The 24,402-nt window shown below is 42.8% G+C and overlaps 2 protein-coding genes across 2 annotated transcripts in view; both read right to left on the reverse strand.

Moving 5' to 3' along the window:
* Positions 1 to 24,402, reverse strand: part of LOC308106297 (uncharacterized protein) — a gene marked incomplete at both ends in the record, with an annotated part of 99,952 nt that overhangs the window by 52,721 nt on the left and 22,829 nt on the right. The window lies entirely within an intron of this gene.
* On the reverse strand, positions 10,154 to 17,431 carry LOC308073280 (uncharacterized protein; the record flags this gene model as incomplete). The annotated part of the gene is made up of 3 exons (XM_080412158.1): positions 10,154 to 10,350; positions 11,834 to 11,935; positions 17,203 to 17,431. 3 exons carry the CDS (start codon positions 17,429 to 17,431, stop codon positions 10,154 to 10,156), a joined length of 528 nt encoding a protein of 175 aa, XP_080268284.1.

Here is a 24,402-nt window from a genome sequence, read left to right on the forward strand (position 1 = left end):
GTTCACGTTGTGCAGAAATGTGGAAACCAAGTGTTGTGCACAGACACATGGACCAGAATCTGACCCATGTGACATTGTACTGAGACACTTCTTTCTTAACCAGTCACTTACCTGGACCTGACCTGGCTCTGCACTTTGACCACTTTTTCCCTGTACACTCCCTAATTTCTAAGGTCTCCTCCTCCTCACTCTTCTTCGCTGAAAATTGCTGATCTACAAGCTCACAACACATGGTGGAACTTGTAGATGTGCTATTTTTGCAGAATGTTGCTTAATATGACATGCCCAGAATAGGGATGCTACAGTATTATGACATGCAGAGCAGGTTACCATCTGAATTGAAGCATTATGATGTTGTCATTTGGCTTATTACAGTGTGTTACAGTGTGTTATGAGAGTCTGTTTTTGTTCACACTCATATATTAAAGGATTACCTCAGTGTCCTCGATCTTTGACCACCAAATTGCAGATACTGAGACAGAGTAGAGAGTAGAGATAAAACATGGTTTAAAGGGATAGTTCACCCAAGAAAAATCACATTTTCCACCAATTACACCCCCCATAAAGCCTTGAAGTTATGGAGATTTTTTTGTTTTTGTCACATTTCTAAGCAAATAGTTTGATGACCGGCAGAGTCTCCGGTAGATTCAATGGAGACTCCTTGAGTCTCCTACCGGAAACTCCGCCGGTCATCAAATTATTGGCTTAGAAATGTGACAAAAACAAAAAAAATCTCCATAAAGACTCCATGGGATGAGTAATCAATAGAAAAAAAGTCATTTTGGGGGTGAACTATCCCTTTAACTTCTGGAAGCAGTGCATACAGTTTGGCTGGACACTCCAATAAACACAACTGATGTGGTTGTGCACTGATCCTTATCAGTTCACTAGCTTCAACAGCATAATAGACATGTATGTACTACTGTACACAGTGGTGGAAAGTAACTAAGTACATTTACTCATGTACTGTACTTAAGTACAATTTTGAGGTACTTTTACTTTACTGGAGTATTTCCAAATGTTTATACTTTGACTTTTCACTCCACTACATCTCGGACGCAAATATTGTACTTACTACCACTACAATTATTAGAAAACTTTAGTTACTTTGTAGATTTGGATTATTATTACAAAACATACATTAACCACTTTCTGCCCTATAAAAAATGTGGCTGTTTGAAAATAGCCGATCTACAAGCTCACAACGTGTCGCGATTCGACGCGTTGTGAGCTTGTAGATCTGCTATTTACAAAAGATTTGTATACATTTTATACATTTGAAACCTGTGAAATGGGACACTCTGCATAAAGGAACTTTTACTTTTTTTTACTTTTGGTACTTTACGTATATTTTGACGCCAATACTTTTGTACTTTTACTTTGTACTTTACATTTAATTGTAACAGAATATTTCTACATTGCAGTATTGATACTTTCATTCAAGTAAAAAATGTGAGTACAGTATGTTAGGGACATCAAGGCACTGGTCATAGAGCTGAGGTGGTCACTGGGCCAGGAGGGGCGAACTCCACTTGCGACCGCGACGGCTCGCTTCGACCGCGACAGGTCGCTTCGACGGGTGCCTGACTCGTCGCAACGGGTGCCCATCGTCTCGACGGGTGCCTGTTTTAGTTGGCGTTTCACCCGTGCGTCGGAGAACGGGCGCTCGTCGAGACTCGTCGCGTTTACCGCGACGTAAGGCACGACGGAAAGAAGCCATCGTCGCCGAAATATTACTCCGTCGCGCCGAAATAATCCATCGTCGCCGAAATAAGCCATCCACAATGTAATTGGTCGCATCTGCCTCTCTCCCTCCTTCCCTCCTTCCTATGTGTGTGCTTCCCCCCCTGCTACGGGAGGGGGTCGGGTGGGGGTCCCTGCGGACCTTTGGGGGGGGGGGGTCCCAGCATTTTATCGATTGATATAACTTCAATAACCTCCGGAAATAAGGAATTTGTTTGATTCGATTTGAACGTTTAATGGCCTATTGAAAAGACGATTGTTTTTGGACGCTTAAGCACAGAGAGAGAGAGAGGGGGGGGGGAGAGGGAGAGAGAGGGGGAGAGGGAGAGAGAGAGAGAGAGAGAGAGAGAGGGGGGGGAGAGGGAGAGAGAGGGGGAGAGAGAGAGAGAGAGGGAGAGATAGAGAGGGGAGAGAGAGAGAGAGAGAGAGAGAGAGAGAGAGAGAGAGAGAGAGAGAGAGAGAGCGAGAGGGGGGGGAGAGAGGGGGGGAGAGAGAGCGAAAGAGAGAGCGCACGCACGCACGCAGACAGATGTCCACAGATATTAATTTAAAGATATTAATTTGTGACGCTCCTTTGTGGAGAAGCTGCGATTTTACGCACAGAGCGCAAGGCTGTTAACTATCGGAATGTGTTCACGCTCGTCCTTCTGGGGGGTCCCCGGGCGACCCCCCAACGCAATAGATAACACAGAAATCACACTATACAATGCATTTACATTCAGCCGATCTACTAGCTCATATCTGCTGCTTTGCGAAAGCCGCGCATTGCGACGTATTCTGTCTGTCTGTCTGTCTGTCTGTCTGTCTGTCTGTCTGTCTGTCTGTCTGTCTGTCTGTCTGTCTAAAGTCCGCAGCCGTAACACACACACACACACACACACACAAACACACATGCCCAACCCCGATCGCCACACCCCCCCCCCCCCCCCAAGGTGAATAAATAATAATTTAAGAAATTAAAATCCCTAAATCTATCTATCTATCTATCTATCTATCTATCTATCTATCTATCTATTACCTATCTATCTATCTATCTTTTGTTTACGTGGTCTGCTCTTTTTGCCAGACCCAAGGGGTCGGGCTTACATGAGGCTTTGTACCTGTTTCGTCCATACATGGGCATGGTCACTTTGTCCTCCGGCCCCAGCCCAAAATAATTCTGTCCCCCCAAAAAGTCTGTCCATACATGGGCATAGAAGGGACACACGTCGTGCGAAGCCCGGCCATTCATGGGCATAGACACAGGCTGACACGTCATGTGAAGTCTGGGTCTGGCAGAACCAGGTCTCCTGGTCTTTTCCCCCTCTACACCCATAGCTCTTTCCCAAAAATAGCCGATCTACAACCTCACAACGCCTCACGCTGCGAGGCGTTGTGAATAAATCCTCTAATAGTGACCTCTATTCAATTAAAAACCGGCCCTCTATTAATGACCGGGAGGCCTTGAAATAAGCAATTAAAAGCCTCCCTTCTAATAGAAGCCGACCCTTCTATTACAATCCTCTTTTTTTTAAAGTCTGAAGACTCTCGCCTCGGCTACTTTATACGGCCTGCCGTCGGTTCAAATCACAGTGACACAGATTAATGTATAAGACAACATTTCAGTAAAGTACTTGAGTAAATGTACTTAGTTACTTTACACCTCTGCAGACGAGCTGCTCAGCGTCCGTTCCGTTCTGGGCGAGTAGCGTTGCAAGATTCTGCGAGAGATTAAGCAACACTGCTAGTGGCAACGAGGTCTATGAAAACAAGCCGCGACCACCTGTAAATGCACGTTACTTGTCTGCAGAACACAGTATTCCATGCGCTTTCTCTCTCCCTCTCTCTCTCCCTCTCTCCTCTCTGGGGTCCACGGCCAAATAAGCTACATATAATTTGTGGGGTTCCTGACAGCATGAAGGTGTCCCCCCCCCCTCCTCTGAATGGAACAACTACCGTAACAGCGGTATTTTACACGTGCGTAATTACGCACGTATACGTGCATGTTGTAACATAATAATACACAACGTGTACTGTACCTATATAGCTCACTGTAGGGTAACATTCTTGGGGTCTTCTTAGGGACCCCCAAGCTCCTCCTTAGCGCCACCTATGGAGCGGTTTCAGAAAAGAAAAAAGGAAACTTAAAACAAAGACAGCGGTTTCAGAAAATAAAAAAGGAAAAAAGGAAACTTAAAAAAAAGACAGCTGCTGTTGGCATAGGCTATCAGGTCGATTTTGGATACCGCTGTCTCTCTATAGGCTATACCTGCCAACCTCAGACCGTCAGATAAAATGACACTTCTGTTCTGTGGGGGGTGGGGGGGATGTTCATCAGTGTGGACGATTATTGTTATGCAGTTATATTTATCGTACTTTGGTGTGAACAGACTTTATAGGTTCGACTCATCTGCCTAAACGTTCAAATTCCAAATATGAATTGCATACCCCATGGCCAGGGATGTTAAAATTATGTTCGGGCCCTCCAAAGTACTTGTCTCGTCCGTATTGTTCAATAAAAATACTTTAATCCGATCGGTGGCCATTGTCTCATAATGTATATGAGTGCAATACACCTCTCAACCAATGGGGTCACGTATTTGAAAGCACATAGAGAAAATACGGAAGAAATGTCCACCAATCCGATTCAAATGTTTTTTATTGAACAATACAGAAGATACTGGTATTAATGAGTAAACGTCCATAAATGTAACATCCGTGGCCATGAGGTCAGCACTTTATTTATTTGAAATATGAACGTTTATGTGATTTACGGTCTAAAAAGGGAGAAATTGCAAACAACAGGTTGAAGTTCATCCATGACTGTCATGATATGACATTGATGTTTCAGGGCTAAACTCGTTCATGATTAGGCTACGCCGTTCTCAAATAGATTAGCCAAAATAAATAAAATACTGCGGCACTTGGGTATGCACGTTTTATTACTTGATGCTTTGATAAGGGCAGTCAATCCACATAATCAAAGCTGTAACGTTATGCGTTATGATCATATCAATTAATGAAATTAGATATTAAAGAAAGGAGCCCCACAGTCCGTGTATTATGGCCGATCCAGTAAAGCAGCTGTACAATGTAATCAAAATGTTTTAAAATGTCCAAATTTCATACAAATCTTTTGAAATAACCAGATCTACAAGCTCACACAAGCGACGCATTGTGACATTGTAGATTGGATTGATGCCAATGAAAGTTATTAGCAGAACCTTTTTTTTTCTTTGAATTTGTATTATTTTATTTTGTTGACTTCAGAGCCATGTTTTTCGAATGCAAAAATTAAGCTGTAATAAAGTTAATTTTGAAGTTATTAAATGATATTTATTTCCATTTAAAAAAAAAAGACAAATGTCTGAGATGTGTTTTTGCTCCAAAAAAATTACCGAAAATTGTATCAAAGTCCGGCTTTAATGGACATTTTAACATAAATGGAGATCTTCATTCTTCCGTGCCCTCTTCATCAGTGTCATGATTTGTTGGGATTTCAGGTCGAATAACTGTCTCCCATGTTATTTTCGCTGATCCACCTTGCTGCATCTTGTCAGTGTTTAGATGAATAAGATGATTATTAATCAACATGTATATTAAATTAACCACAATATAGTCAGACTTTCTTTGCTCCTACATTAACGCTGCGGATTTCAACGCAACAACTTACTGTTATTGTTATTAGCACTTTAACAAATGGAAGGACGCTGTCAATACTGCTGTCAATACACTGTCGTACATTGAGTTTCTCTGACTGACAGCGGCCTAGAATGACGACATTGAGTTGCTTTTGGTCAGTAATCACAGAGGCCTACTAGATCTAGGTGATTACTGACCCGTCAATCAACGTGCGCGCAACAGTGAGCTGTGACGGAACATCAACATAAATGTAATAATAATAATAATAATAATAATATTATTATTATATGCTCAGATTTCACAGATGTTTTCTCGTTAATTAACCCACTGCTCACATCTCACTTGAAGTAGTATACGCATCAATGGTGGAAAAAGTACATAGCCCAAGTATTGGTATAAAAATGTAGTTAAAATACCAAAAGTACAAGTACTCGTTATGCAGAAGGTCCCATTTCACAAGTTTTCTAATGTATAATTGATTTGACGCAGCTGGCGTGATCGGTTGCTACGCGACGCAACAGCTGTGGAAACTGATTTTGGGTGATAATATTGAGTGGTTTTATTTGCGTACAAATAAAGGCTATATTGACATCTTCAAAATGTAACCTCAGAAATTCCTCTGTTACGGTAGTTGTTCCATTCAGAGGAGGGGGGGGATACACCTTCATGTCAGGAACCCCACAAATTATATGTATTTGGCCGTGGATCCCAGAGAGGAGAGAGGGAGAGAGAAAGTGCATGGAATGCTGTGTTCTGCAGACAAGTAACCTAAATCAAATTTTGGGGGTCCTTGGCATGACAAGGACCCACACACGCCCCCCCTCGCCCCCCCACCAGCCCCCCAGTGTTATCAGACAGAATACGTCGCAATGCGCGGCTTAGCGCGGCTTTCGCAAAGCAGCAGATATGAGCTAGTAGATCGGCTGAATGTAAATGCATTGTATAGTGTGATTTCTGTGTTATCTATTGCGTTGGGGGGTCGCCCGGGGACCCCCCAGAAGGACGAGCGTGAACACATTCCGATAGTTAACAGCCTTGCGCTCTGTGCGTAAAATCGCAGCTTCTCCACAAAGGAGCGTCACAAATTAATATCTTTAAATTAATATCTGTGGACATCTGTCTGCGTGCGTGCGTGCGCTCTCTCTTTCTCTCTCTCTCCCCCCCTCTCGCTCTCTCTCTCTCTCTCTCTCTCTCTCTCTCTCTCTCTCTCTCTCTCCCCCTCTCTATCTCTCCCTCTCTCTCTCTCTCCCCCCCTCTCTCTCTCTCTCTCTCCCCCTCTCTCTCCCTATCCCCCCCCCCTCTCTCTCTCTCTCTCTCTCTCTCTCTCTCTCTCCCTCTCCCCCTCTCTCTCCCTCTCCCCCCCCCCCTCTCTCTCTCTCTGTGCTTAAGCGTCCAAAAACAATCGTCTTTTCAATAGGCCATTAAACGTTCAAATCGAATCAAACAAATTCCTTATTTCCGGAGGTTATTGAAGTTATATCAATCGATAAAATGTTGGGACCCCCCCCCCCCCCAAAGGTCCGCAGGGACCCCCACCCAACCCCCTCCCGTAGCAGGGGGGGAAGCACACACATAGGAAGGAGGGAAGGAGGGAGAGAGGCAGATGCGACCAATTACATTGTGGATGGCTTATTTCGGCGACGATGGCTTCTTTCCGTCGTGCCTTACGTCGTGGTAAACGCGACGAGTCTCGACGAGCGCCCGTTCTCCGACGCACGGGTGAAACGCCGACAAAAACAGGCACCCGTCGAGACGATGGGCACCCGTCGCGACGAGTCAGGCACCCGTCGAAGCGACCCGTCGCGGTCGCAAGTGGAGTTCGCTGTCTCTCCACTGGGCAGTGGTCACTTCTCAGTGGCTGGCTGCATGCTGTTCTTAGAACTTATATGGGATATGGGTCAAATGCCAAACACAGCAAAAGGGACCACAATACACACGGGTTGATGATTTTTGATTGATTCTTGTTTTTATTGACACAAATGCATATACAGTATCTGACCATAATACAGTACTTGTACATTCTGTCAAAAGGATAAAACACAAAAAACTTGATTATACCAAACAATCCGAGATTATACAAGAAACAAGACTACGAGTCCAAAAGCCCTGCTAGCAAACCATATACTGTGATGCTCCTTACAAATTAAATTATATATTTAAATCACATATTATGCCAGAAGAAAAACAGGGAGTAATACATGTAAGAGTGAATTATTAACCATTGATAAAATGTGAAGTAATTCATTTCTGTCTTTAATCTAAAATGAAATAAATAACTTCAGTGTGTTGAATGTCAGTGTGTTGAATGTGTTGTCCAAAACAAGTAGACTGATTACTGTATATACTGTGTGTGTGTGTGTGTGTGTGTGTGTGTGTGTGTGTGTGTGTGTGTGTGTGTGTGTGTGTGTGTGTGTGTGTGTGTGTGTGTACATTTTATTTATTTATTTTTACACCACTTTGTCATTAGCCTGGTAAAGCTCCTCCCTCTGGAAAATCACATTTCCTTTTGATTTCAGTAAGGAGTCTGGCATGAGAACCTGTGTGTGTGTGTGTGTGTGTGTGTGTGTGTGTGTGTGTGTGTGTGTGTGTGTGTGTGTGTGTGTTTTTGACTGTGGAGTTGGGCGGGAGTAATACCGTTGACTGACAACCCCTTCAGCCAATCAGCAGTTGTTCCCCTTCAGCCAATCAGCAGTTCATTTTTACCACCTCCAGACCAATGTGACGCAACGGGACATTTGAAAGGGCCATGCCCAAAATAGGTTGCCTTATTCGGATACATGCCCGCCCCTGCCGGTTCTCTGAATTTTTATTTTTAAATAGGCTCTGTCATGATTAATTGACCACATGTATGAAGTTAAACAACTAAATTCTATCCGAAAGATATCTTAAAAGTAAATTCCATGCATCAAAAAAGAAGTTTGAGAGCGTTTTCAAGTAAAAAAAAAAAACTCTGATCCATTCGGGTTCACTCGAACTCGCCACCTGATTGGCCAACTTTCGCTGTCAATCACAGAACGATGAGCGAGGAGGGGCTTTACCAGGCTAAGGACGCTGATGGGCTCGTCCACTTGGTGGACCACGGAAAAAAGCCAAACAAGCCCTCATGCCAGACTCCTTCCTGAAATCAAATGGAAATAAGATTTTCCGGAGGGAGGGGCTTTACCAGGCTACTTTGTCATATGTACGTGCAACAATTTATATCAACTGCTTGGTCTAAAAAAAACTATGATTTTACAAATTTAAAGTGTGATTTGTAATCGTATATGATTTGACTCTATCATGTGATACAATGTTCACCGTTTTAAGAAACTGATTTGAACCAAACCCAGTTCCATCAGAATCAACACACTTCATTCATCTATATGAACATGGTATTAAAACGCAACAGATGGCTGTTAGAGTGTTATTCCCATTCTAATGGGCCAGTGGTTCTCAACCTTTTCAGGCCGTGACCCCCCAAAATAATCATATTTGAACTAGGGACCCCCCAAAATAATCATATTTGATGCAGTAATGGTCTTTTTCTTTGCTTTATTTTTAAAAAACTTGTTTAGGTATTAAAAAGGTTACTTAAATTGTTACTTAACTGTCATCTGGGGACCCCCCTTCCCTAAATCATGTGGGGATCATGTTGAGAACCACTGCTATTGGCTCTCCTTTAGCCAAATAATGAAAATAAATCATAACATCATGCCTACAGTGAGTGTGTATTGGGTTGAACTGAAGTTCAGACAAACCAAAGCAAACACAAACTACCACATGAAACACAGCCATCATGTAGCTGTACCAACACACCAACTAATACATTGTGAAATGATGATTTCACTAGAAAACTCTTTCACAGATGCAGCGTCTTCTTAGACCACATGGACTGTCATTCCATACTCCATCCTTAACCTCAGCACAGTCTTCTGCTCCTCCATAGTCATTAGGCTCACCATAGTTCCAGAACCTGGAGAAGTATGGACATTTAATTCATCATGATACTTAGTTTACCATGATGTGTTTTCACTCTAAATATTTTGTTTTCTAATAATTACACCATAGCTGGATAGTGAAATTGAAAACATGTAGAATTGCCTTATATTGACAGTGTGGTACATTTGTATTTTTATTATAGCATGTCATGCCATTTAGAAAAATGCAGATTTATTTATTTAATATGTGGAGTGTATTTAAAATTTATGTTGAAATGAACAAGAAGATAAGTCTTACTCTGGTATAGTCAGGTTTGTTCCATCCACCCATTTCCAGTGTCCTTCCTGGACTATGTCAGTCAGACCCAGCCACACTCTCTGGTTTAAACCGACAACAAAGTCCTGCAGAGAAAGTCTTCTGGTTATTGAAGCACAAACTGTACAATAGATTTGTTTCTCCATGAAGTGGAATATGTGCAGCACACACACGCACGCACGCACGCACGCACGCAGGCAGGCAGGCACGCACGTCGCACGCACGCACGCACGCACTCACTCACGCACGCACGCACGCACGCACGCACGCACGCACGCAGGCAGGCAGGCAGGCAGGCAGGCAGGCAGGCACACACACACACACACACCTGTTTTTCTTTGCTCTTTATGACCATCAGGGTTGAGTTGTTGTCTACACAGTATTGTCTGCTCTGCTCCCAGTTCTTCTCCACAGTAGAGATGTAATAACACAGACCATCACCAAATGTAAATCCATGTGATGCTAACAAGAACAGAATAATGTTTAATTACTCATTATTATTAATAGTATTTTTTTTTACATGATATACTGTAACAATTAAGGAAAATAGTAATTCTCACTGACCACAAAGCATTGCCTCCCCCCACTCTTCTGTCAGGTTGTGTAACTGGTCAAAACGGATCTGCAGCTCAACGTTTTCTTTAGTCAGGTTGTCATATCTGGTCTCTAACTGGTCTTTCTGTTCAGTCACGTTGTTATATTCGGTTTTTATCTCGTTTAACTCTTGGGCCAGGTTGTTTTTCAGTTCAACATCTGCAAGAATAAGAATCAACAAACTGATGAGCTTTACATTTGTTCACCATGTGACAAAGGGCCCTATTTTGGGGAAACTTGTGAACTGGTGCGAGGCGCACAGTGTGGCAGCTGGGGCATGGTGACAGACGTTTGGTATTTTTTGTACTGGAGAATGGTACCTGGGGAGAAGTGGTGAGGTGGAGGTTAGATAAAGGCTGCAGCATACTCCTTGCAGAAATGAAGTTCAGCAGTTCAATAAGAACAAAATGAGGTGGAGCAAACAAACAAACATTACATTACATTACAGTCATTTAGCAGACGCTTTTATCCAAAGCGACTTACAATAAGTGTATTCAACATAGGTAGGGAACGAAAAACTACTAATCACCAGAAGTCTTTAGTGCATTTTCTGCAAAAACAAGCAACCAAGAGTATACCTAGCGCTAAGGTAAAAGTGCAAACAAATGTATTATTACCTAATGGGTTCCCAGATTGTATTGAAAGTCAATGGAGAGGCAAATTAGTCCATGTTTGCAAGTCAATGTGACATCACAATTACACGACATCACTGCGTCAACATATCATTAACATGAGGGAAAAGGCCCAGCAGCGACTGTGGCTTCGCCGCCTGACAAAGGCTGGCCCACCGCAGTATCAAGAGCAGCACTACAGTTTTCACCCGGCTGCCGTCAGACTGCTGAACAAGGCATGAGCCTTGTTCAGCAGTCTGATGACAGGCGGTGCTGTCAGGCTGGTCTCGGACCTTTGATCTTCGTTGGACCTACCTGTAGATTATACCATGCAGGGACAAGTGACTTTTCTTTCTTTGCTCTTCCTCATAGACCTACTTGTGGATTATACCAGTGTCAGTCTACTTTATGTGGATTATGCGGTCGACACGCACTGATATTTTGCACCTTAATCCCATGTACAACACACTGACTTTTGTCTTTTTATTGTTTTTTTTAGCACCTTAACTAACGTCCATAAGTATATCATGTACAGTATACGTCTGCTGCTATGCTTACGCACCTTTATAGCTTATCTCAGGTACCATGTGTAAATATGTAGATAACTTGTTTGATCTCCTTTCCCCCTTGACACCCCTCCCCACCTCTTCTTCTTTCCTCTCTTTTTTCTTGGAAATAACAATACAATGGGAACTATGCACAAAAACGAATTTCACCCACTTTTTTACTTCTGTAAACCTGTGATGTGACAATAAAGCTAATTCTGGTTCTAAATCATTAGCAGTGTGCTAATGATTTGCAAACAGACACACCCCTAACTATACCTCTACTCAAAAGGGTGCACAACGAGTTGCCAAAATACCAAACACACATGCAGGGAAAAATACACAACTTTACCTTACCTTTGCTTGTCTGCTGCACACCTCACACCAGTTCACCTGGCCCAAAATAGGGTCCAACGCATTTCAAACAATAGCCATCCATGCTAATTTTGACTCAAATAAAGATAGTGTTTATAGAATGAAACTCACGGTGTATGACCAGGCCAATGACGACAGCCATTAGGAGAACACACAGCAGCAGCAGACACAATCCAGCCACTCTGAAGAGATTCTTCTTTGTCTTGTCATTGTCTGAAAAACACAAATATATGAGGTTAAGCTACTTCAGGAGGTTTAAAGAGTTTTGTTCCAAAATAAGACTAACTAAATAACAAACACCTTTTAACAATTATGCTTTATGAAAGACAGTAAGTAATTGATGCTCTTAATCTTAATTTACAAAATAATATGACACCATGAATACAGAGTAGCTTGAAACTGAACTTTGTACTTCTTCTTTTGATGTGTCAACATCTACTTTATGACATGTAATAAGTCATAGCCTACTATAGATAAGTGTAAGTGAACAATATCAAATTGACGTTCATAAATTATCTTTATGGGGTTCTCACACACATCTAACGTAATTTAGGACAGGCCCTCTCGAATACCAAATCCTGCCATGTTTGTCCTGCAACAGATACAGATGTAACACTTTCTCGTATTGTCACATGAGTTTGTTTAATATCTTGCGGATGGAAACTTCAGTTTACATGCCTAATTATTGTGTGCTGCACATAGTTACAACAACTTAAACAGCTCTCCTGACTTTTTCACTACAACCTCATTTTCGGCAGACTGTTGTAATACTGCTGACAATGACCGGTGTTGTTCATACACACGTTGTAGGGTGAAGTTGCCTTGAGACTTGGAAACTGGTCAGCCTGCCAAGCTGTGCAAGCACCACCCTCGAGCACAACTAATCATATCACACGCTTGAGCCAACCAATCATATCACGCGCTTGAGCCCACCAATCATATTACGAGCTTGTGCACAACCAGTCAGATCATGAGCCATCAAGAATTCAAACATTCAGTGCGCTGCCTCGGATAGCAACCCAACCTAAACCCTGTTAGTGCACAGGCCGTATCCACCTTGTTAGCCACGTGCAATTGAGTTTGAATCCGACTCCCATCTTTTGAATTGCATGACTTCATACATCACTTGAAAACAACACAGGCACACTGACAAAAGCAGGCTTGAGCACCATGAGACGCACCCGGTCAAGGTGTAAGCCCAGCTAGCGAGTGCCTGGGCAGAGTGATGCGATGGCCGTGCTGTTGACTCGCCACTGTCCGAGTTGCAACAATATGGTGGGAATGAGTTATTAAGGTTTCGAGGCCTATCAGGCTCGAAGCCTTATTGAGATTGTAGGCTTTCTTCCGCCGTTTTTTCAGTTCTGGCCCAACCGCGTGGTCGCTTTTTACGAAACTCTGCAATATGGTAGAGGGCTATGCCAAACGGCGAAGACCCGAAACTCACAACCATTGGCCAAAGGGTGGCGCTGTAGTACTCAATTGAAATATGCCAACTTTGAACAGGTACAACTCATGCCCTGTTTGACCTAGAGCCATGAAACACACATGCGTCTCCTCATGCCTAACAACTTTCACATTTTGACTTTTGACCTCTGACCTTTAGATCTCCCACCATTATGACTTATATGAGAAACAGTAAAAATCTATAGCTTTCTGGGATCTTTGAGCAATCTGCACAAAACTTTTTACACATGAACTTTGGACCTATGCCGACAAACGTGAGCAAGCGGATTTTCCATAAGTGAAAACGTTTTACCTTTTATAAGCCAATGAATATTGCAGTTTTATGAAAATTATTCATCTGCCCCTAACACATACATGCAGACTCACATTTGTTTGAAACTTTGCAATAATGTAGAGGGTCATTCCAAGTATCACTGAAACCAATCTTACTCCAATTGGTCAAAATTCGCTATAGCAAACAGGCAAAAGTCATGCCTCGTTTGGCCGACAGCCATTAAACCTGCTTACATATGTGCCTTGACTCATGAGGAACACATCTATCACTTTGACCAGTAAGCTCCGCCCTTAGATTGTCTGCAATTTTGAGCAGTTTGAAAAACATTTAAACCCAGGATTTCTGAGCAATTTGCGTGAAAGTGTGTCATCTTTGTGAACTCCCTTTTCACCAGTTCAGGTCTGTTGGTCCAATGGCTTAATCATCTGCCTTGAAACCACGGGGTTGCCGGTTCTAAATCCCACCTCATGTAGACTTCATTATAATTGCATTGCACACAACATGACTGTATCAATGAATACATGTGCAATTGTTAAAGATAACAGGAAATGCTTATTTGAAAGTATTTTTTTTTTCAATGTATGACGTACTTCATTTAGTTTTGTTGGATTCTCCTTTCTCACTGTCTGAGGCTGTGGATTGAGTAGCTTGATCAGTAGAGTGTGAGCCTCATGTGCCAAAGGTCCCCGGTTCAAACCCCACTCATTACAGTTTACATTTAAATTGCATTGTACAAAACAAAGTACAAAATGTGCAATTTTTAAACAATAACATGAAATGCTTTTTTGAGAGTAGTTTTTTTTTTAATGTATGACATACTTTCTTGTGAAAATAGCCGATCTACAATCTCACAACTTTTCAGATAGCAACGTGTTGTGAGCTTGTAGATCGACTATTTTCACTAGTTTCCATTCCGAGGAGACAAAAAAAAACTTTATTGGTAAATGTTTTGTGAACCAGTGATCTACAGTAGTTAACGAAAAAGTGTTGCTTTTGCCAGGATTCGATCCCATGACCTTGCGGTTCAGAGTCAAGAGCTCTTCCAACTGTGCTACCCAGACACAAGAATCTTTATACATTGACATTTGATGAACGTGCAACTTTTACACTACAGATTTTTTTTACATCACTCTCCGATTTAATCAAAAAATCTAAGCTGTGTGATATATACATTTTGAGTTAAGACCATTAATATCAACCCATGTTCCTCTGCAATCAGTGCACCTGGTGATACCTATCCTGTCAGTCATTGGCTCCTCAATGGTGGTGAAAAGTAACTATGTACATTTACTCAAGTACCAATGCCAGTGCTTACAATGCACAGTACAATTTTTAGGTACTTTTACTTTACTTTCCATTTTTGTTACTTCTACTCTACTACAATTACAGCAGATGACAGCTTTAGTTACTTGTTACTTTGCAGATGTAATTATTAATACAACACCTACAGTAACCACATACAGCCAATCTACAATGTGACGCGTTATGAGCTTGTATGTATATAATAAGCAACCCATGCTGTATGATAACTTACCACACATGAAATCGAATTCTGTCTATCCAATGGCTCAGTCAGTACTGCGGCCATAGCTGAGTGGTTAGTGAGCCCGCCTAGGGAGCCAGAGGCCCTGGTTGCCCCAGGTACGATTCCAGGCCAGGCCAGCAAATGTGTCGATGAAATAAAATGTGTCCCTGAGCAAGACTCTTAACCCCTAATTGCTCACAGGCCCTCATTGGAAACAAGACCGCAAGGACTTTCATGAACGGACCTGTTAAAGGAATTATCCTTATCCTTTACATACATGACTTTGTTAATTAATGCATGTTCACTTCTTCTCTCTCTCTGTCACTGCCTCTCACTGCCTCTCTCTCTCTCTCTCTCTCTCTCTCTCTCTCTCTCTCTCTCTCTCTCTCTCTCTCTCTCTCTAACTGCCTCTCTTTCTCTCTCTCTCTCTCTCGCTCTCTCTCGCTCTCTCGCTCTCTCTCTCTCTCTGCCTGCCTCTTCCTGCCTCTGCCTTATCCCTCGAAACCGCTTATTGCTGCTTGCAGCTATATTAATCTGTCTTGAAATTGCACATACTGTAGACGGCGGTGCTTGCTTGCACAATGCACAGCATGGCATGTTCACCAGCCTCCAAGCTGATGTCTAAAGGCAAGTTGAAGCAACAGCGTAACCACATATAATATAACCACAAAGCAATGTTCAGCTTTTGGTTTTCTAGTGTAGTTAATAGCAGAAATAGCAGTTTCCATGATTAATAATAATGCTAATAAATAATAGCTCAGATTGATATAGTGCTTTTCTAAGTACCATGGATGGACTGATACACTAACACGGGGGTCTTCAATGTTTTCCAGGCCAAGGACCCTTTAGCTGTGAATATTTTGTTGCAGATTAAACCTTTTCATAGATTTCATAGATGGCATAGTTGGATTCATGTTAATGCATAGTTTCAGACATGTAAACCCTCAATAGTTAGTAAACTTGACCTTTCACTCTGTACTTGGTCTGCTCTTTTTTCCTCCTTACACCAAACCATTTTGCAGAAAATAGACAATCTACAAGCTCACAACGCCTTGCAGCGCAAGGCATTGTGAGCTTGTAGATCTGCTATTTTCGTCTAATGTTCCCTTCAGAAAAGGGATGCAGGGGTTCAAATGGTTCATGTAAAAAAATCCTATCACCCAAAGATTTGGTGGCCCCCCTGTAGTAACTCTGAGGGCCCCCTAAGGGTCTCAGACCCCCTGTTGAAGACCCCTGCAGTAACATGTATGTAGCTGCAGGAAGCCAAGGAGAAGATAACAGACAGATGTATTATGGTTCCTTATTTTCCTTCTGTTCCTCTTTACTGTTTGTTGATTTCAGATGTTACTTTTTAAATATATTGTGGACATGTATTTTGTACGGGGCAGTGGCACATGATGTCTTTGTATGAGACTCATATTATTTTCTTGACTATCTATAGTTGCTGGGTTGGGAATATTTGCAGCTTGTGTATTGATGTGTATGTTGCTCACTGATTGCTGACCTACTTTTTGTGGCTCAAGTCCGCTTCAGACGGCACGCCTCCATCGTAAACTGTTTGTTTTTTGGGCGGTGAAACCGCCCCTATAAGTGAGATTTGGAGAAATGTACATTTTCCTGCGCTGTGATCTGGGCCCAGGAAATGTGTACAATTATCCTGCGCTGTGATTGGCCAATCACAGTCTATTCAGGACTGTGATTGGCCAGTGTCACATGACACATGTGCATAGCCCTATATAAGCAACCATAACTTGAAAAAAACCAAACTTTGGTTTTTTTCAAGTTATGGTTTCGTCCATCATAAAGAGTGTTTCAATAAATGTATTTATCTTTTGTACATGATTGGTTGACTCCATTCAGTATTGTGATTAGCTAGCAAGACACCGCCCACTTCACACAGGGTGTGATTTTTTAAATACAAGAACAGTCGCCCCGAAACACCTATTATTTCTCATCTGGTCATGTGGAAAGTAAAGTATAATTTGGCCACAAATATGATAATTTTGGCAGCATTGTCATGTCATTGTATCTGAGTATTTTCACACAGGGTGCTATTCCTTGGGTCACAGACCACCTTGAATTTATTTAGAAAAATTAGAGTATACCCACTTCTCTAGACACCACTACCCTTAGCATCCATGTGTTAGTTAACCATTAAAGCATTTTATTATTATTCTTATTAGAATAATAATTATTATTAATGTATTTAGTTTTTACCTCCATGCTTCTCTCGTGCTGTGTTCTTCTGTACCGCATCCTGCTGTGTACCAGGGTCAGGGTTGTGACCTTTGGGGCTGTCTGCAGTGTCATAGATGTCTACTGTCTTCTCTTCCCATTCTCCCCTGTCTTCATTCTCTCCTTTCTCCTCCAAGTCTACCTTCCTCTCTCTTTGGCCATGTCTGACCTTCTTGGTCAGGTCTGGCAGGGCATACACGTCCTCAGACATTCTAGTTCATGTTCAAACTACACTCATTGTACAGCGTGTTGAAAAACAAAAGAGTCACGAAAGAGGAAGATGAAGATTAATGATTGATTCATGATTCATTCCTTCATCATTCCTGACAACTTCTCATTTGGTAAATACAAGGCAGCATATCCTTAACTGCTTTAAGGAAGTTATTGTCCCCTTTTTCATTGATAGGGGACAATCATAAATAATTATTTCAATAAAAGGTATATTAAAAGGGTTGGGGCAAGTGTAATTACACTACTGTGTGACACCACTGATGCTCATAAACAGCAATAAAACACATGGTATGACGTGTGTGTGTGTGTGTGTGTGTGTGTGTGTGTGTGTGTGTGTGTGTGTGTGTGTGTGTGTGTGAATATAAGTAATTCTCCTTGGATCGCCACCTTGCCGTGGTGGAGAGCCTTGCGTGTTCCGATGAACCAGAGAGCGATGCCGTCTGGAGCTTAAGCTCCTGGTAGGGTCACCCATGGCGGTAAGGTCAAGGGGGAGGTTCCAGACAAAGAGCGATCCAAAAAAAGACCTCAGACGGTCAGACGGCTGTGAGTGCCTATGCAGCAACCTTAGACTCACAGGATGAAGACAAGGAGACCTTCTAAGCAATCCTAGACCAGGTTCTATCGAACATCCCGAAAGAACTACTTGAGACCAGCAAGGATACCATTGGCTACAAGACCAAGAAACACCAGGACTGGTTCGATGACAACAACACCGAAATAGAGCAGCTAATCGAGGCCAAAAGGAAAGCCTTTTGTTCTTGGCAGAACGACATCAACTGCAGGGACAAAAGGCAGGCCCACGCCAAGGCAAAGGCACTTGTCCAAAGCAGAGTGAGAGAGCTGAAGAACAAATGGAGGATGGAGAAGGCCCTGGAAATCCAGAGGTTTGCTGACTCTGGGGACACCGGGGGTTTCTTCAATGCCACCAAGGCTGTTTATGGGCCCAGCTATCGAGGCCTAAACCCCCTCCGCTTGAAAGATGGACAAACCCTGCTGAAGGACGATGTAGGTATCAGTTCCAGATGGCGAGAACATTTCCAAGAGCTCCTGAATCGAAACACCACTGTGGAGATGGAAACCATCAACCAGATTCCTCAGCAACCCATCATGGAGAATTTGGGTGACCCCCCCCCCCACCGAAAATGAGGTCATGGATGCCATCAGGAAACTGAGTAATAACAAGGCCTCTGGACCAGACGGGATTCCAGCAGAAGTCTTCAAGCAAGGCGGACTAAAACTTCTTCGCCACATCCACAGCCTCCTTGGTAAAATCTGGGATAAGGAGGAAATCCCAGCCGAACTCAAACGCCTTGATTGTCACTATCTTCAAGAAGGGAGATAAGGTAGACTGTGGCAACTACAGAGGCATCTCCCTCCTGTCCACAACAGGAAAAATACTGGCCCGTATTTTGGCCAACCGGTTACTGCCGCTGTCAGAAAAGATCCTCCCAGAGTCGCAGTGCGGCTTTCGTCCTGCTAGGGGAACCTCGGACATGATTTTTGCAGCTCGGCAACTGCAAGAGAAATGTCGGGAACAACATCTATCGTTGTACATGGTGTTCATCGACCTCACAAAGGCCTTTGACTCTGTGAACAGAACTGCCCTCTGGGGTGCCCTCTCCAAGATTGGATGCCCGGACAAGTACCTGAAGATCTTGCGTCTGTTGCATGATGACATGACCGCAACTGTAGTTGGCAATGGCGGCTCTGAAACGGCTCCCTTCAAAGTTGTCACTGGTGTCAAGCAGGGCTGCATCATTGCACCAACCCTGTTTTCCATCTTCATCTCAGCCATCCTTCACCTCACCAGCCAAAACCTACCTGAGGGAGTCAAGTTCATCTACAGGACTGACGGCGGGCTCATCAACCTGAACAGGTTCAGGGCAAAAAGTAAGGAGCTTACATCTTCCATTACAGAGCTCCAGTGGCCCCTGTCTAAGTCTTAACCTACCCCCCCCCCCCCACCCCGTTTTTTCTTCTCTTGTACATATTTTTCAGTCTTCATACCAGTAACCTGTAAGCTGATTGTATGACGTTCTGTATAGTAGTGTGTATATCTGTCTGTCTCTTAAATGCCATCATGATTTGTGTGCATGGGGATCTCATCTTAAACAAGCTCAGTGCTTAATGAGTCTTCCAGTTTAGTAGACCTTGTATTGTGAATTTGTACTTCCATGTACTGTTGTTCTCATGTCTTACTAAATAAAGTACATCAATCAATCAATCAATCAATCAGTACGCAGATGACAATGCTCTAGTTGCTTATTCTGAGCTGGACCTCCAGAACATCTTGGATGCTTTTGCCAGAGCTTACCGACTCCTGGGACTTGACATTAACATCAAGAAAACTCAGGTCCTGTACCAACCAGCTCCTGACACATCCTCCCAACCTCCCACAATTTATGTGGGAGACAACATCCTGGAAAATGTGGATCAATTCACCTACCTTGGCAGTCTTCTTTCCACGAGAGATGTCATTGATGCCGACATTCACCACCACATAGGGTGTGCCAGCGCAGCCTTTGCTAGGCTGAGGAAAATAGTTTTTGAGAATCGTGACATCCAGACCAAGACCAAACTCCTTGGCTACCAAGCTGTAGTCCTGCCCACTCTGCTCTATGGAGCTGACAGCTGTACCACCTACAGCAGACATCTGAAGGCTCTGGAGCAGTACCATCAGCGATGTCTCCGCAAGATCCTCAGGATCAGCTGGGAAGATAGGCGAACCAACATCAGTGTTCTGAAGGAAGCTAACATCCTCAGCATCACCACAACCATCATTCGGCACCAGCTGCGATGTCCTACGCATGCCAAACAGTCGCGTTCCGAAACAATTGTTGTATGGACAACTGAAGGAAGGACAACGTACCCAAGGGGGGCAGAAGAAGCGGTACAAAGACTATATCAAAACCCACCTGAGGAAATGCCGCTTCAACTTCACCAACTGGGAGGAGGCTGCCCCTCAGAGAGCCTTGTGGAGCAGGATGGTCCATGAAGGCACAGCACACCTGGAAAAGGACCTCCACTGTGCCGCGGAAACCAAGAGGCAACAAAGAAAGGAGAGATCCACCAAAACAGCTCCTCACACCACCACCACCACGACAACCACTTACGGATGCCCCCACTGCAATAGAGACTGTGGATCCCGGATTGGCCTCTACAGCCACCTGAGGACCCACAGATGACCAGACCCATCTACAGGAGAACAATCATACTCGTCCGTCCGTCCGTCCGTCCGTCCGTCCGTCCCTCTCTCTCTCTCTCTCTCTCTCTCTCTCTCTCTCTCTCTCTCTCTCTCTAAAAAACATTTTTAAAATACAAAATTCAACAAAAGAAAGTTGTATGACCCTCCCTAAAGCCAAAATAAAGAAAACCTTGCCCCCCCTGTGCTAAAAAAAAGTTTGATGACCCCCCCGTTTTGAGCTATACCAAGTGAGCGTCGTGCCTGTCACAGACATGCGCAGAGCAAGTTCTGTCAGGGAACTCAGTGCAGTGAGGATGGCCTACTATTGGACCACATCAGCTCCACCTACACATCCACTCATCCACTCACACTCATTTCATTCTCAGACCGCTCTATTTAAGCTGGAAGGTTGCACTTCTCATTCTGTTGTTTTGCTGCACACACACTGTTGCTGCTGCTGCGCTGCTGTTCATTGCTGTTGCTAAAATTGCTGCTCATGGTGCTATATGAGATGATTCTGCTAATGATGCTGACTTTTTACCACTGCTACAGCAGCCAATGCTTCTATTTTCTGCTAACACTAATGTGATCATAGCTTAAGCCAACATAGCATGCTTGCTGCCATGTAGAAGTTTGGAATTGTTTGTAGCACAAAGCTAATACAGCATGCTTGCTGCCCATGTACAGTAGAAGCTTGATTTGGTTGTAGGCTACTCCCTTTTACCATGAGGAAAGCTTGAATTGTTTGTAGCTTAAAGCTAACATAGCATGCTGCTGCATGTAGAAGCTTTGTTGTTATACAGCACTGCACAGTTAACATAGCATGCTTGCTTCCCATGTGGAAAGCTTGAATTGTTTGTAGCTTAAAGCTAACATAGCATGCTTGCTGCCATGTGGAAGCTTTGACTTGTGTACAGCACTGCACAGTTAACACAGCAGGCTTGCTTCCCATGTGGAAAGCTTGAATTGTTGTAGCTTAAAGCTAACATAGCATGCTTGCTGCCATGTAAAAGCTTTGATTTGTTTGTACAGCACTGCATATTTAACACAGCAGGCTTGCTTCCCATGTAGGCTACTCCCTTGTATTCCCAGCAGAAGACATTCCAGTGTTTTTAAAGAGCTTTCATCAGGTAATGAAACTTGGATATTTTATATATTTTAATATATTTTCATTTGCTTCAGGTATAGAATATATGGAGCTATTTTTTGGGGGCCAAAGTTGATATTTTTCCCAAATAAGTACTTCTTAGTTCTACTTGCTTCTAAATTCTAATTCTGTTCTGCTGAGGCACTCTTGACTCTGGGAATACCCACAATGGTGCTTTGCCATCTAGTTGGCTCTGAAGCTTCAAGCAGAGCTTCCAACAGTTGTAGTGCTACTGCTAGCACAAATGCTTTTATAATATGTTTATACTTATCAAGGCTGTCGTAGACAATCGTGTGCAACGGGGCATAATATGAGACAAGAAGTAAAATCCAGACATGTACTCAAGCCAGGATAGGAAAACACAGCATGTGTATCAAATCAGTGTTGCCATGTCTGCTTATTATAAGCGACCTTGGGTTTGTGTTCTGTTAAGTCACTAGCAAATATGATTTTCTAAACGGGGTTCATGTGAAGGATCCCCAGATTCATATGTAATCATGGTGTTAAAAATGTTTAATATTCTAAACATTTGGTTGTGACTTGTTTTTTATAGACTTGGCCGCTTGTTTCTCTTACAATCTGGTGTGGTGGTGTCACGTGACTACTCCTTGGGAGTAATCAGGAAGTCGCATACAGCAATGCATCTTGGGTACTGTAGTCTATGCAACTGACACAGTTTTATCATGGGGATCAGTTCAATGCTACCGTGTGAGAAATAAGGTGACGGGGCAAGGGTGTTTTCTTTCTTCACTGGTCATGTGCAGGCATTATGGCAGTGTAACTGTCATGTTAAATAGGTACACAACTATCATGGGATATTCAAGTTAATATAATCCACTCAGTGAAGCTGTTATTTCTGCATTCCTGTTCTATTCAATTCATTTATCGCTCAAGTTCAGGTAACTATTATGTGGGTGGGTTAGTTTGCAGATGCTTAAATAGATAATTACTTCATGGTGGATTTGAAGTCTTGTGAAAGGGGGCGATTGCTTCAATTGTAGTGGGTTGTCCTCCAGGGGGTACCATTTAGAGGGCAAATTAAGGTAAATCTGATTCTCTGCTGCTTCAATTCCTATCAGCATTATGGCTTAGATGCAGGGAGTGGATTCATTAGTGCACTGAAGCTAATTTGCGTGTTACTTCACTTTTAGCTAACCATGTCATTATAAAGGGCTATTCATTGCTTGAATTCACACTGCTTCTGTTTTTCCGTTTCATGAGCGATTGCTATTATGGTGATCCAATGCTGTTGATGGCATAACCTTCTTTCCATCACGGATGCCGGGAAGGTTCAGGTTGGGTTGCTGTTAGTTCTAAAGTGCGAGCTACTCATTCTACTACTAAAAAGCGACTTATACTTGCTAACATTACAGCTACAAATCATGCGTTGGCTAAATGCTGCTACTATTTTTATAACACAGCAGGTGAAAGGCAGAAATCATATAATAGTGGTTATTCATTGCAAGATAAAAGGGGGTTTACTTGTCTCTGACTCATACAGGTGCTGTTGGGTTAATTTTCATTGGATGGTTGCAGATTAAAAAATAATGATGATTGCAATTAAAAATAATTGCTTATTGCAAACAAAGTCTCAAAGATGCATTGTTAAAGCATATTCCAGTAATTGCAGCATCTTCTGATGAGGTGTAGGAGTTAATACATATACAATATGGGGTGGTAGCAACAACAGTTTGGTAAGGCAATCAGTTCTATGTCTACCATTTTCACAAACTAATACTTCCTCCTATCCTCTATGACGTGGTATCTGCATGGTGTCTCTGGCGAGGCAGGATGAACATATTTCTGACCTACAAAGGAATGGCTACGTCAAGGTCGTTGTACTCAAACTGCATCCATCTCTTTTGCAAACGATGTGGATTGCTCCACAGCTGTACATCTCTCACTCAACGGTGCAGCTACAGTACTCTTCAGCTGCTTGGTTCCAGCATTCACAATGAAGCAGCGGGTTGCCAGTCTGCAGCCATGAACGCTACGTTCACCATGAGTGAATGAGATAATCCCAGCTGTATGCTTGCAGATCTCCACAGCGTCCAGATGAGAAGGCTTGCATGCTTGCTCTTGTGTGTCTTCCCAAAGTTCATCTAGGTGGTGTTCTGCATGCTTGTGGAACTTGAAGCTTTCGTGGATTGCTATCTACGTATCTGAGATTGACATCAGACCTAAGTATGCTGCTGAAAGTGTTGGCTGGGTTCCACTGCACTGATTTAGGTAGTATGATTCTGTTTTGTATTGCATTTCTTTATCTGTGCGTGATGGGTAAGGTCCGCAGTATGCTTACTGCTGCATATAGTTATTACATTTTACACTCATTAATTTAGTTTAGCCTAATCAAAATAATTTCTGAAGTTAGTTTGTTAAAGTTTATTTTGGTCAATAAACCATAAATACATATGGCATTTCATACAATAAAAGACAAAACCATTAAAAACAAAAACAGGTCTGCAGCATGCTGCTACACATAGTTTCACACTATTGTAGGATGAACTTACAATAGGAGGGAAAAGGTGCAAACGTCATAATTTCTAACCCTAACCTTAACCCTAATTAAAACCATGTTTTGTCTCTGTCCTCCATGATCCAGTACCTGCAATGACGTCCT

The sequence above is a fragment of the Gymnoscopelus braueri genome, assembly GCF_963280865.1.
Source record: "Gymnoscopelus braueri genome assembly, chromosome: 2".
In the NCBI taxonomy this organism is placed as follows: Eukaryota; Metazoa; Chordata; class Actinopteri; order Myctophiformes; family Myctophidae; genus Gymnoscopelus; species Gymnoscopelus braueri.